Raw genomic sequence first — 13,192 nt, 5'->3', positions numbered from 1 at the left:
AGGAGGGTTGAGAGGGAAGCTAAGTGCTAATGGCTTCTTTTGAGCCAAAGCCAGAACAGCAGTCAGAAATCCTCACCTCAGGGGTTTTCAGGAAACTTCAGTAACGCAAAAGGCATGATTGGTGCAGCTGTTGAGGCGCCTCAGAATGGTTTGCCCACAGGGGTGAAGAAGGCAGCTGAGGAGCTGGTACCCACTGCATGGGTCATCCCACCCAGGGCCCGCTGCCCACTACGCAGCTCTGACTGTAATAGGAGCTGGTGAGGGGCCAAAGACCCTTCTCTCCTTGGACCAGGAGGCCAGCTCTATTTTCTCCTTCCTGGGAACTGCCCCCTCCTTGCAGTGAGCCCGAGCCTCACCCCCGGCTCCAGAGTGTCCATTTCCAGATCTTCCCCTTGTGTGACAGACTCACATAGCTCTCAATGCACATGGTTTTATTTTGCCACTTGAACTACGTTTTTCCTGTGCTGGCCTGAAGGGGCAGGGGTGTGGGACGAGCTGCTGGATCATGGGCCACAGTTGTAGCAGGAGTAGTGGGATGCTGCGTCAGAGTGCCTGTCACTTGACTCCCAGGAAGGCTACCCTGCAGCCCAGGCATAGTGTTAAACTGAAAAGGGCTGAGGCAGAAACGGGCACTGCTTTTCCACAGTCTGGTGAGGAACGGGTCCCCTGGGACAGCTCAGCAGAAGCCTCCGGGCCTGTTCTGGCCCGCACAGGCCAGTGGCAGCAGTGAGGCTGTCTCTTCTTTGCCTTCCCCAGCCCTTTGGCAAAAGTTTCTGTGACTCCTGGGGAGGATAGAGCCGGCCCCGGCCCCTTCCCTGGCTCAGTGTCTGATCTGATGCAGGTAGCTTGTGGGTCCTGGCTTCCTCCAGTTCCGGCGGATCCGGGCACTGGCCCTCCTAGAGTTCACATACTGCTCACTGGAAGCCATCTCCGTGGCGCTGCTCTGTGGCTCGGCCGGTGGAGCACAGGGCTCTGCGGTTCTGCAGGGAACAGTCACGTTAAACCAACATCAACAGGAAAGAGCAGGGACTGAAGAGATTTTGGTCATGATGAACTATTAAAGCACACTGTTCAGGGCCAGATGAGACCAGGGCTCTGGTCTCATCTCTGCCCCCAGAGAGCTGCATGACAAGGCAGAGCTTTCAGACTGCTTTTCTGTAAGGGGAGTTGGACCAGATCAGGGGTGTGACACTCTGTGTTTCTCCACCCTCCTCATCCTGTCCTGATACAAGACCAGAGGGCAAGTAGCCTTCTTAAGATGATTCCAGCAGGGATTACTGATCAACTGAAATTCATAGGAGCAACAAAGCTGATCTGCTGCCCCGGCCCTGATGACCTCTGAAGGCCTTGGGCCCAGAGCATAACCCAGAGTGCCTGCTTAGGCCACCTATATGGTTCCGCTTGGTCTCTTGGGGGCTTGCTGTTCCTGAGTGGGCAGCGACCTAAGCAAAGAGGTGAAGGACTGGGGGAAATTCCTGGTGAAGTTTCTCAACAGTTTTTAACCCTTGATGTCTCTATGGTACTCTCCTGTGCTATTTTCTCAGCAGTCCCACAGCTCAGATGATCACCCAGCTTACTTTTGAATGTTACCTGTTCAACAACAGGTAAATAGGATTTTTTTTTTTCCCCTTCCAAACCATAGTCCCTCCCTCCCTCCTGGTTCAGAACCACTGTGAAATGAGGTGGCACTGAGTGGACCCAGGCACCCCTTCCCATGGGAGTTCACAGGATCATAGGTGACCCCAGCAGTAACAGTCTAAGTGCCAACCACACGGTAGGCACTGTGTGGACCTGGCAACAACCCCAATGGCAGGTCCTTCTCAGGGAGGCCAGGCCAGCGGCTCCAGGCCACATCAGCCGGGAAATGGAGGGGCGGGCCTGTCGTGCTCCATGGCCTACCTGAGCCTGCTGCAGTGGTGTACCGAGGGGCCTAGCGGCTTCTGCCGAGGGGGCCTCTTCCTGCGCAGCCTCTTCAAGGCCTCGGCCACACGATGGTCCCCTGCACACTCCCAGATGATCTGTGCCCGTTCCTCGGCCAGCTGGTCCCCGCTGCGCTGAAACAGGCCCTGGATCTGCAGCAGCTCAGCATCCTGGAAGATGTTGGCCGCCGCCTGCTTGCGGCCCCGGACCTCCGGGGGCGCCCGCCAGGGGGGTGGCTCGCTGACCACAGATGCAGGGGTGCCCATCCTGGGTGCTGAGGAAAGAGCAGGGAGGGACGTCAGCAGCTCAGTGGGCCCTTCCCAAGCCTGGGGGTCTTGACCAACGCAAGGGCTTCTGGTGTTTCTGTTCTCCAGTAGCTGAAATAGAATAAGTCTTGACTTAAAATCACTGATTTCCCAGGGCACTTTGTCTAACGATAGTCAGACTTTACAGTGTTTAGATGCCTGACCTATGTATTAAGGGTCACAGAGGGTAAGGATTGTGTATCTCCACTTTAGAGGTGAAGATGCACCTCTCAGATGTTAAATGACTTTCTCATGGACATAAAGCCATGTGTTAGTGCAGAGCCAGAGGCAGAGGCCAAGTCTCTCTGGCTTCAGTCCACGCAGACCCCAGGTCCGAGTGATAACACCCATAGCAGCAGCAGCCGAAATGTCTTAAGCACTCAGGTTGCAGGTACCCCCATAACAGCTGTACTCACGTTAACATCGTTGAATCAAGAATGAGCACAACTGTCCTAGGAGGTAGATACTTTTTAACCTCCTCATGTCCCAGCTGAGGAAACTGAAGAACAATACTCTGATGCTGAGACCCAAGCTCTGTGGCACAGAGGCAAGAGAGGGGCTGTGGCCTTGGGCTCCACAGGCAGGAATCCGGCTTCTGGCCCCCTCTGCCACTTACTGGCTAGGTGATCCTCCTCGCCTCCACTGCTTCCTGTGTAAACTTAGTCAGCCATACAAGTACCTACTCCTTAGAGTTGCTGTGAGGGCCGAGTGAAGACACAGAAAGCATTAAGACCACGCAAGATGCCCCACCAGTCTGCTTTTCCATCTGTAACACTGAGAAGGGCATCCTGTCTTCTATTTTCAAGCTCCCGGGGGGAGGGGGGATGAGCCAAGTCCATATAATTTAGTTAAAGAGCATGAAATAGACCAAGAAGATCTAACCACAGTCTGAAGAACCACAGAGAGAAAGGTAGGGGCAGAAGAAGGGGCTACGGGATTGAAATAGCCTCTCAGCACAGAGGCTGAAATCTATAAGTTCAATAAAAGTTAGGGTTGGGCCAGTGCCACACCCCACTCATACGCCAGATGAAAACAATTAGCTCAGGTCTCTGTAGTTTTCAGTGAATGGTAAAGGGATTCGGCTTACCCACCTTATCCTTGTCTTCACCACAGCCTGAGATGGCTATGGGATTGGAAAATAGACTGGAGACCAGGAAGACCAAAGACTTGGCGTTACACAGAACTGGCTTTGAGTCCCAGCTCTGCCAGGCTTCTCAGTTAGCTCAGATGGTAAAGAATCTGCCCTCAGTGCGGGAAACCAGGGTTCAATCCCTGGGTCAGGAAGATCCCCTAGAGAAGGTAACGGCAACCCACTCCAGTATTCTTGCCTGGAGAATTCCATGGACAGAGGAGCCTGGCAGGCTACAGTCCATGGGCTGCAAAGAGTAGGACACGACTGAGCAACTAACACACCCAAGCTCTTCCTGGCTGTGACCTTAGGCAAGTTACTCAATCTCTCTGGGCCTGTTTGCTCAACTAGAAAATGGGGCTAATAACACTTCTCAGGATTATTGTAAGGATTAAATGGGTCTAGTGTGTATCAGGTCCCCAGTGGGAGCTAAATAAATACAAATGCCCCTCTTCTTGGCCTTCTGGACTTTTTCACTTATGTCAGGGGTGTAATGTGGACCCTCCTTTTCCTCTGAGCAGTCTGGCCTGAGCCAGCTGAAGGCCTTGCCTGTGCTCCCTTCTCCCTGCACAGTCCTGAGCCTAATGGGGAAGGTTGGTTGCTAAGTCAGACCCCACTACACAGCTAATTACAGACAGACCAGTCAACCAGCAGCCCAGCTTAAAAAAGAAATCAAATTTGAAATAAATGTAAATAAAAAATGTACATACTCAACTGTAAAAAGTATAAAAGATCAGAATCATATAAATAAGAGCATTACCAGCTTCCTATCCTCAGCCTACCCACCTGCAGACATAACCCTTACTCTCACCTGCCTTTGATGCTCTTGAGAATTTGAGCCATCTCTCCCTCCCATTCAGACTCCTCAGATATGACTGTTCCCCACCCGCCCTTGCCCTGGCCCTCCCTCCTCCTCACCTCAGTAGCCACCCTCCTTCTAATAATTTCTACACTCACTCTGTTTCTATCATAACCTGCTCTCTCTTTTGAAAAGATTTAGTAGCTAAAATAAACCTGCAGAAGACTTTCAGATAAATTAATTTTTAAAAAATGTGCTTTTTATCTGGAAAATGGGGATTTTAAAATCTGCCTCTCTGTAGGCACAATTATGGGAATCCAGTTAAGACCTAATATGTGTGGTAATTAAACCTCCAGAGCTGGATGATAATAAATATACTGTGACCAGAAAACAACAGTCCCAAGTCACACTTTCAGGCTGATAAAGAGAAGCAAAAACTAACTACTATGGGGTGTTTGCCGTGCCAGGTGGCGCTAGTGGCAAAGAAACTGCCTGCCAGCGCAGGAGACGTAAGAGACGCAGGTTCTATCCTTGGGTCAGGGAGATCCCCTGGAGGAGAGCATGGAAACCCACGCCAGTATTCTTGCTGGGAGAATCCCATGGACAGAGGAGCCTGGTGGGCTACAAGTCCAAAGGGTGGCAAAGAGTCGGACATGACTGAAGTGACTAAGCATGTACGCTGGGCGTGTTTATTCTGAATCAGCAACGTGCATGGGATCATTTCATCCTCAAAACCATTGTTAGGAATCAAGCACTGTTAACCTCATTGCCATTCATAGGGTACTAAAGAGAACCTGAAATACAGGTCCAAGCTCACCCTAGCCTCAGGTGAGCCCTAGTCTAAGTGACTGCGGCCTGAGCTTTTGAATCACCAAGTTGCCCTCACAGCCTGGCAGCTCAAAGCACATTTCTTCCCATTATATCTGTGAAAACTGTTTCACTATTCTTTTCTAATTCATGTAGTGGGAAACGCGCCAGTAGAAAGGGAAGAGGATGAATGTCCCACACCCCAGGCAAGAATCGGGGTGTGGAATTTGTTTTAATCTCCACTAGCGCCAAAGCTGTCTACAGGGTGACAGGCTGCCCCCAGCCTTGAAGCCATGGCACTCTGAAGGGGAAGAGCCCCAGCCTCTACAGAAGAAACCTGGAACTGCACAGAGATCTGGCTCGAGTCAGGGGACTAGCTTTGAGCCCAAGCTGCCACTCACTGGCTAAGAGACCTCAGGCACTTCACATGGCCTCTGTGGGCCTGTCTTCCTCTTACAGTTGAAAGGAAGGGTTTATTCTTATAGTCTCCAGGGCGTGTGCTGGTGTTGAGAGTCAATGATTCCATGACAAGGCTAGGTCCACACGGAAGTGGAGATGAGTTAGCTTGTCTGCTAGAGCCCAGGAGCAACATGTGTGGACACGTCTGTATAGTTAGGTGCCAGAGAACTCCCCTTTTCTGCCCTCCTTAGTCTTCCCTGGAGGCCAGACACTGTTGTGCTGCTGTGGGGTTATGGTCTGGTAGAAGAAAGAACTCGCTGCTCGAAAGCATTCTAGTGACCTAGGCTGGCTGTGGCCTAGAGTAGACTCCTAGGCTGATCTGTGCAGTGGGAGAAGAGCTGCTAGTCCTGCTCTGGGACTCAGGCAGTCTCACCTGCCCTTCAGAGAGACAGGTCATAGGATCAAATAGCAGCAGCTGCCTTAGGGAGGAAATGGCTGAGCCTGACTTTCCAGATGGTCCAGCCACCCACCTCTACCAGGGCTGCAAGGCCCTGCCTCCAGCAGTCAGTTACAGAGTTACAAACAAACCAACAAGGAACCATGTGGGCAAGTCTGAGCCCCCAAACCTCAACCATATCTTCGTGAACCTCGGGGAGGCCTTGGCAACTCCAGATTTTGAGGTCCCTCACTCCTGGCTTGGCCTCCCACCCTGGAATTCAGACAGCAGAGTGAGGCTGGGAATAAAAATCAGTGATTCCAAGTAGGATTAGATGGTAAACTTTGAGAAAGCTGAATCAGAAGATTCAGGAGAAAACTTACTATCAGGAGAAAATTTCCTGTCTCATTCAATATGTTACTTTCCCACTGATTTCCTGGACAAGACCTGAATCCAGGGAAGTCAGTGTGTACTTGAACAATGGCACTTGTTTAAACTGGGAAATGAAACCATGGGGCTGTTAAAAGATTATAAATGGATCTTTCATTTCAGAGCTGACATAAAAGATAGGCATGGATCTGTGAGCTGATGAGTAAAGACTAATTGCAAAATCCTTCAATTTGATCCAAACTAGCTTAAAAATGAACTCACAAAGTAAATATCAAATGTTGAAATTGAAGTTCAACTTGTTTTGAAACAGGCAATAAAGGAAATGCTAAGCTCTGACAAATATATTTAAAAAATGACTCACCATGCACTGAATTTGCAGTATACAAATACGGTGTCCAACTGAGCATTTTTTGTAATGTATGAAGCTCAGTTCAGACAGCTTTTCACACTGTGGTCTCGGGGAGGTGCAGAGAACTATGACAGGCACAACACACTTGTGTGACCTGGGCGGCAACTGAGCCCTCACTCACTCAGCTCACCCTCTTCAGACAGCACTGGTGATGTTGATAATCTGTAACCAGAGGCCAAGGGCCTCTTAGAAAAAGGAAAAAAAAAACAACCTGGAGGCTCTGGCCCAAGGCCCATATCAACATTTCTGGCCTTGGCCTGTTTCCCTGCCCGCTGGAAAGCAGCCAAAATCAGTGGCTCCTACAAGCAGGAGGGTCAGTCCAAATGGCTATGTGGGTCCTGCCTCCCACAGGGCGTAGCTCAGCCAGTGAGAACTAGACACAGGTTGGTCTGCAATTCTGTGTCCCAGAAGGTAGAGAAAGGAAATGGACCCTTTCCCCAGGTCAATTCTCAGGTATGACTTGGAAATAAACTCCGGCTAGATCTAGGATTAACTCTTTCATAGAGTCCAAGAACCCTGAATTCTGGTTCTGCCATTGATAACTGAATCCATTGGCAGGCCTTGGTTTTCCCCTGCCTCAATTCGCTCATCATCAAAATGGTGAGAATAGATAACCCTTAGGGGATAGAAAGATTAGTACTGTAATATGCCAAGGATCTATCCCAGCACATTACATCATGAATGAATGATGGAAGGGAGTAGTTATTGCTGTTGTTTAGTCGCTAAGTCGTGTCCAACTCTTTTGTGACCCCATGGACTGTAGCCCGCCAGGCTTGTCTGTCCATGGGATTTCCCAGGCAAGAATAGTGGAGAGGGTTGCCATTTCCTTCTCCAGGGGATCTCCCTAACCCAGAGACCGAACCTGTATCTCTTGCATTGGCAGGCCGATTCTTTTACCACTGACCTGCCAGGGAAGCTGATGGGAGGGAGACAGGCTATTTAGCCACCAGGGACTATAGAATCTCTGCCATTTTCATTCTCACTCATGAAACTCCCTCAGAAAGGGCCTTCACTCTTGGGAGAAGAGAGTAAAGGGAGATAGGTTCATCTGTGGACTTTTAAATCATACCTGCAGTAGAGGCTCCCTGTCAAGCTTGCTCCCTGTCAAATGCAGAACAGCACTTCCTGAGAAGTAATATCTTTAATCCTCACAACACCTCTATGAGGAGGCACTATCCTTGTTACACCCATTTTACAGATGAGAAGTCTGAGCTCAGAAAGGTTTGGTAACTTTCCAAAGTCATACAGATGGGTAGGTGATGAGACTGGGATGGGAACCCTAGTCTGATCTCAGCGCCCACACTCTCAACCACTGCTATTTTTGTTCCTGCCAGATGGCTGAGGAAGTCTTCATGGGGAGGAAGGACCCAGGAGGCTTTGAAATATGCTATCTGCTTCTGCAGGTTTTGGAAGGTGCAGGGATCAAAGGCAGGTCTCCCAAGACTGTGTGTCTGTGACCTCAGCACTCCATGGTCCCGTGGGGAGTTAGAGCGATTACTCACCACGCAGGAGCGCAGAGCCAACAGACCTCCAATTGGGATGGGGTCAGCTAAGATGCCCCCACTCCAACCCCTTTCAACGCTTTCGAAAGGGCAGGCGCAGTTCTGGGCTTCCTGCCGCGATGGTGCTCACAAGGACCAGACGGCGTTCATCAACAGGACAAGACCTTGGGAGGGGGTATCCTGGCCGAGGTCACACGACGACACCACCAGAACGGGTCTGCCCCTGAGTCTTAGACGTGGCCGCTTCGCACGACGGGCCCTAACTGGACCTGGGAGTTCGGGTCTCACCCACACCTCTGCTCTGACAGCCCTCCCACACGCCTCCACCGCAGCAAAAGCTTGGCTGTCGACCTACGTACCTGGCCTCCCGAGGCGAGCCACCTCGGTCGCAGCCGCGGCTCCCCGGAGAAAGCGCTCCCCAGCCCCGGAACAGCCAATCCTCAGCCGAGCCTAGGTGAGAGCTCCCGGCGAGCCTTCCAAAATCGAACGCGGAGACACAGGGAGCCAATCGGAGGCCGTAGAGAGGCGAGGGGCGTGTCCCGGCTCCGCCCCCTTCTCTCCACTGGCCTGGAAATCGGAGTGCGAAGGGGCCTCAGGTCCAATTAGCGGCGGAGCAGCAGCGAGGGGCGTGCCCTCCCAGCCCTTTCCCTCCACCCACTGCCACCCTCGCACTGCGCCCGGAGGTGCCCCTCTCATTGACGTCAGTCCTCTAGGACAGCGCGGTTTTGCTGGCTCCGGAGTGGGGGCGGGGCCGCATTCCTGCCCCGGGGTGCGGCGACGGCTGGCCCTGCCGGGTACACGTGACGGATGCCCCCCTGCTCTGGACCCGAGGCCTGTGCGCGCTGCGCCGCCTTCCTTGCTGCTGCGTGTGGCCGTTTGCAAACGGACTTGTAGCTCCTTGAACTGTACTCCACTTGTCTTCTGGCTCCAGCTTTGAGAGAGAGGAAGGGACAGTCAGTGCGGTAGTCAGACCTTTGGTTTCAAAGCCAGAATGTCTTGGGTTCTAATCTTGAAATCGGGGAATTTACAGCTTAGCAAAATATTGAAAAACTAAAAACATTTAATTGTGAATTACAGTTGTGATAAACATTAGGAAGGAATCTAAGCTCCCTTGGGGAGGTCCTAGAAGGTAGAGTATTATTTTTCTGTGAAGGAGGCGTTGAGATTGAACAGATGAAGAGGCGTGGATCTGGGAAAAGAGGAGGGCACATGCTAAGGCTAAGGCCAGGAGGTAACTTGATTGAGGAAGTCTTGAATTGAGGCCTGGAGTAAGGTCAGCAAGAGAGAGAGAGGTGGGGAATAGCACTGTATGTGTTTGTTTAATAGACACTTTATAGCACTTACAATGTGCCAGTAATGCCAGTCAGACTTTACAAATATTAACTCATTTCATCCTCATGACAAATTTGTGTTTACAGAAATTCACTTTGAGTACAGCTTGAAACTTGGGTTGGAAGGGCAAGAGTGGATGTAGGGTGTCCAGTAGGCCCTTGATCAGTACTTGTTTGCTTCATTGGAAGATAAGTTATTTGTGCACTGGTTTAAAAATGGCACAAAGGGAGCCTGGGAATAGGCAGCTGGGTCTCCCTGGCTTCTTTTTCACTTCAGAGCTGACCTTTGTAGTCATTTGAGTTCTCTTCTGTAAGAGTTGCAAGGGGGGAAGAATAAGAGCCAGCACGTGGGGCTGTGGGTCCCCTTTGGCTAGGTGGAGGGTATATTTGGGAGCTGTTCTTCCTCATCCCGTGGTCTCCAATTCCTGTGTCCTGCACAAAAACATTGGCAATTGCTTTGTTGTAGTTTAAAGGGTTTTAACAGTGGTTTCTCTGTTGTTCCTGAAGCACTGTGGAAATAGTGAAAAGAACAAAGAAATCAGCAATGTTCATCCTCAATACAAAGTATTGCAAAACCTTTCAGTCAACTGCTTGGCTAAGGAGGGTACTATGCAGACATTTAAACCAAGATGCTGGGCTTCTGAACCAGGAGCTCCTTCTACCCCATTCTCAGCAATAGGAAGGCCAAATTCTTGGCATATTGGTGCTTGGAGAGCTTAGGAACTCTGATGCCAGGATAGGAGCTTGTGGTTTCTGGGTCAGATGTGACTAAGGCTGGGTGGAGAATATCTGGTGTCTCCAAACATCTTTGCAGGCATGTGACCATTGTGTGCTTACCGTACAATGGAACAGTTTCCATTATTGCAGCTTTATGATTCAGTATTTCTGATGAGAAGATGAGGCACTTCCATAATCATGTGGGCATGCAAGAGTGGGGCATCTGGGATCCACAGAATGCCTCTGGTATCCACTCCCCAACAGGGCTCTGTTTAAAGAAGGAAAGAAGGACTACTACTCTGGGGAATGGAGTCCTGGGTAATTCAGACCAACACCTGGTTTTACCAGGGATCAGATTAAAGTGAGACAATCTTAACTGGGTAGAATCTCCTTGGGAAAAATATTTGAGGGGCACCAAGAAATGCCGTAATTGAGATAAATATTTTAATGCAATATCTTTTAAAATTAATGCAAAATATCTATGATGAATAAAATATCGACATTTGATGGCAACGCACACCGGTATTTTTGCCTGGAGAATCCCATGGACAGAGGAGCCTGGTGGGCCACAGTCCATGTGGTCACAAAGAGTCAGACACGACTGAAGCTACTTAGCACAGCACAACCTAAAGACAGGTTGCTGCTTGTTTTCTGACCCTGCCTCATTTTTCATTGAGAACAGTCATTTCCAATCAGCCCATGGTTCCCAGGCAGGTCACCACTGTGTCCCCTGCCAATTGGAGTTATGAGTGTTGACGATAGTGTAGGAATAGATTGGCAACATGGAGATTTACATATGCTTGTGTTTTTTTAAATCATAGAGCCTTCATCCACTTTTTCATTTGGTTCAAAATATGGAAAGATGTTTTGACAACTGCATCTGGGGGTGCACATTTTTCCTCTAGTCCTGAGCTCCAGTATGGCTCAGCAAGGTGCTCATTTTTAGGGGAGTAGAGTCTAGGAAAGGGATTCTAGCTGCTCAACCTTAGGCAAATGACTTAACCTCTCTGCTTCTCTATTTTCTCATCTATAAAATGGGAATCATTATATTAATACGCACCTCTGAGCATTGCTGTGAGGATGAGGTGAGTGCTATAGGCACAGTCCTTAATATAAACCTTGCTACAGATACTAAAGCAGCATTCAGTGTCTACCCTCTCTGTCCTGCAGGAATTGTTCCAGCAGCTGTACAGTCACAAATGGTCCCCCAGTGGGGTTGAGGCTTATTCCCATGGGTTTGTTGTTGCTGAATGTTCTGTTCTGGGGAGAACAGAGAGAATTCCCACACTCAGCTGACAAGCAACAGTGAGTCTTGAGTCAACTCCATTTTTCTTGATAAACAACCTGGACATTTTAAACTTTTTAAAAAATGCCCTTCTGCTTAGGGCATTACATGAAGCAACTTATTACAGCTTTCTTCTCTGAACTAACAGTCTGAAGAGGCTGAAAATAACAAAGTCCTATAGGCAAATGGTGCATTATAGAAACATCTTTTTAAAAATACATCATTCATGGTAATCTAACATTCAAGGTCAGTATTGTATTAGTCTGCTTGGGAGGCAAAAACAAAATACTACAGTGTCTGGGTGACTTAACAACAGAAGTTTATTTTCTCACAATTCTGGAGGCTGAGAAGTCCAGGATTGAGGTTCTGACTGACTCCGTTTCTGGTGAGATCTCTCTTCCTGACTTGCAGACAGTGCCTGTTCACTGCGTCCTCACATGGTGGTGAGAAAGAGAAAGATGGCTCTCTGACGTTTCTTCTTATAAGGACACTAATCTTATCAGATCAGGCTCCACTCTTATGGATGCTCCCAGTTAACCTTAATGAATTCATTACTCTAAACACACTCACAGGTTAGAGCTTCAGCATATGAATTTGGGACACAATTCAGTCCATCAGTTCAGTTCAGTCGCTCAGTTGTGTCCAGCTCTTTGTGACCCCATGGACTGCAGCACATCAGGCCTCCCTGTCCATCACCAGCATCCAGAGCTTGCTCAAACTCATGTCATCCAGGACTTCCCTGGCAGTTCAGTGGCTGAGACTTCCCACTCCCATGTAGAGGGCCCAGGTTCAATCCCTGATTAGAGAACTAGATCCCGCATGCCACAACTAAAGATCAAAGATCCTAAGTGCCACAATTAAGACCCAGAACAGCCACATAAAGAAACAATAATAAATGAATAAAAATATAGATAGATACAGAATAGATATAGCTATAAATGTGTTTATATGTGTACATGTATGCATCTGTACACGTGTACACATATATAGCCACGAACATACACAAACATACACATTTCCCATCTGTCTGCTGAAAGGGCCTAGAAGCAATGGCGCTCGAAGAGGAATGAGCACCCTTAGCACCAGTTATTGATTTCTCAATATCATTTCCACAAAGGGTTCCCTGGGTAAATGATTAATTCTACCTCTGGGATTGAGAAAGTTCAAGATGACCCTAGACCATCTTGTGCAAGAAAATAAGGAAGTACTCACAGAATGATGGGGATGTGTCAAAAGGACTAGGAGTCAGATTGTAAGGGCTCCCATTAGCCAAATGTGGAACATCAAAATAAAATAGGACAGTAATAGATTATAACCCAATGAGTAAAATAAGAGTATATGTTTATAGTAATGTAACCATTAAATAAGTAAACAGAAGAGAAGAGAAAGCTTATAGTATGATGCCAGCTGACAACCGCAGAGGGAGCAATGCAGTTGGGAAATCACTAATGCTTTCTAAAACAGCCATGTGGCCAATTACAAGAACAAGGACTGTAGCAGTTTTGCATATTTCCCTCTTATATACATGGTATCTTTATATATACTGACATTTTTTTCTTCCTCTTTATGTTTTCATTTTATAAGTAAGTTGTTGGAAGTTAATGTTACAATTTAGTCCTTATGTAACACTATATTTTCCAAACTACTAGAAAATCTGAGAAGTATTTAGTTGACACTGTATCTCCTGGTTTTGGAGAGAGATGAGAATTGCTCACGTGTAAGAAAGATAGCCTTTTCATACTGTTCATGGGGTTCTCAAGGCA

The 13,192-nt window shown here is 48.6% G+C and overlaps 1 protein-coding gene across 3 annotated transcripts; it reads right to left on the bottom strand.

Annotated features, from left to right (window-relative positions):
- AVPI1 (arginine vasopressin induced 1) lies at positions 415-8,610 on the bottom strand. 3 transcript variants are annotated; one of them, XM_018041314.1, is made up of 3 exons: positions 8,456-8,610; positions 1,900-2,297; positions 415-980 (listed from the first exon to the last, which is right to left on the bottom strand). In XM_018041314.1, exons 2-3 carry the CDS (start codon positions 2,184-2,186, stop codon positions 821-823), a joined length of 447 nt encoding a protein of 148 aa, XP_017896803.1. In that variant the 5' UTR covers positions 2,187-2,297; positions 8,456-8,610; the 3' UTR covers positions 415-820. The 3 variants fall into 3 exon arrangements, with proteins under 3 accessions (XP_017896803.1, XP_017896804.1, XP_017896805.1); XM_018041315.1 differs by having other exon boundaries at positions 1,900-2,194; positions 8,456-8,609; XM_018041316.1 differs by having other exon boundaries at positions 8,097-8,457.

This window comes from Capra hircus, chromosome 26 (assembly GCF_001704415.2).
Source record: "Capra hircus breed San Clemente chromosome 26, ASM170441v1, whole genome shotgun sequence".
NCBI classification, from domain to species: domain Eukaryota; kingdom Metazoa; phylum Chordata; class Mammalia; order Artiodactyla; family Bovidae; genus Capra; species Capra hircus.
The sequence above is the reverse complement of the archived record's forward strand: the minus strand, read 5'-3'. Positions and strand labels throughout refer to the sequence as shown.

Bases quoted from the DNA above. Each gene is read 5' to 3' on its own strand.
- AVPI1 (XM_018041314.1), bottom strand. From the start codon at position 2,186: ATGGGCACCCCTGCATCTGTGGTCAGCGAGCCACCCCCCTGGCGGGCG. The intron at 981-1,899 runs GTAGGCCATGGA...TGTTCCCTGCAG, and splicing joins CACCACTGCAGCAGGCTCAG to AACCGCAGAGCCCTGTGCTC.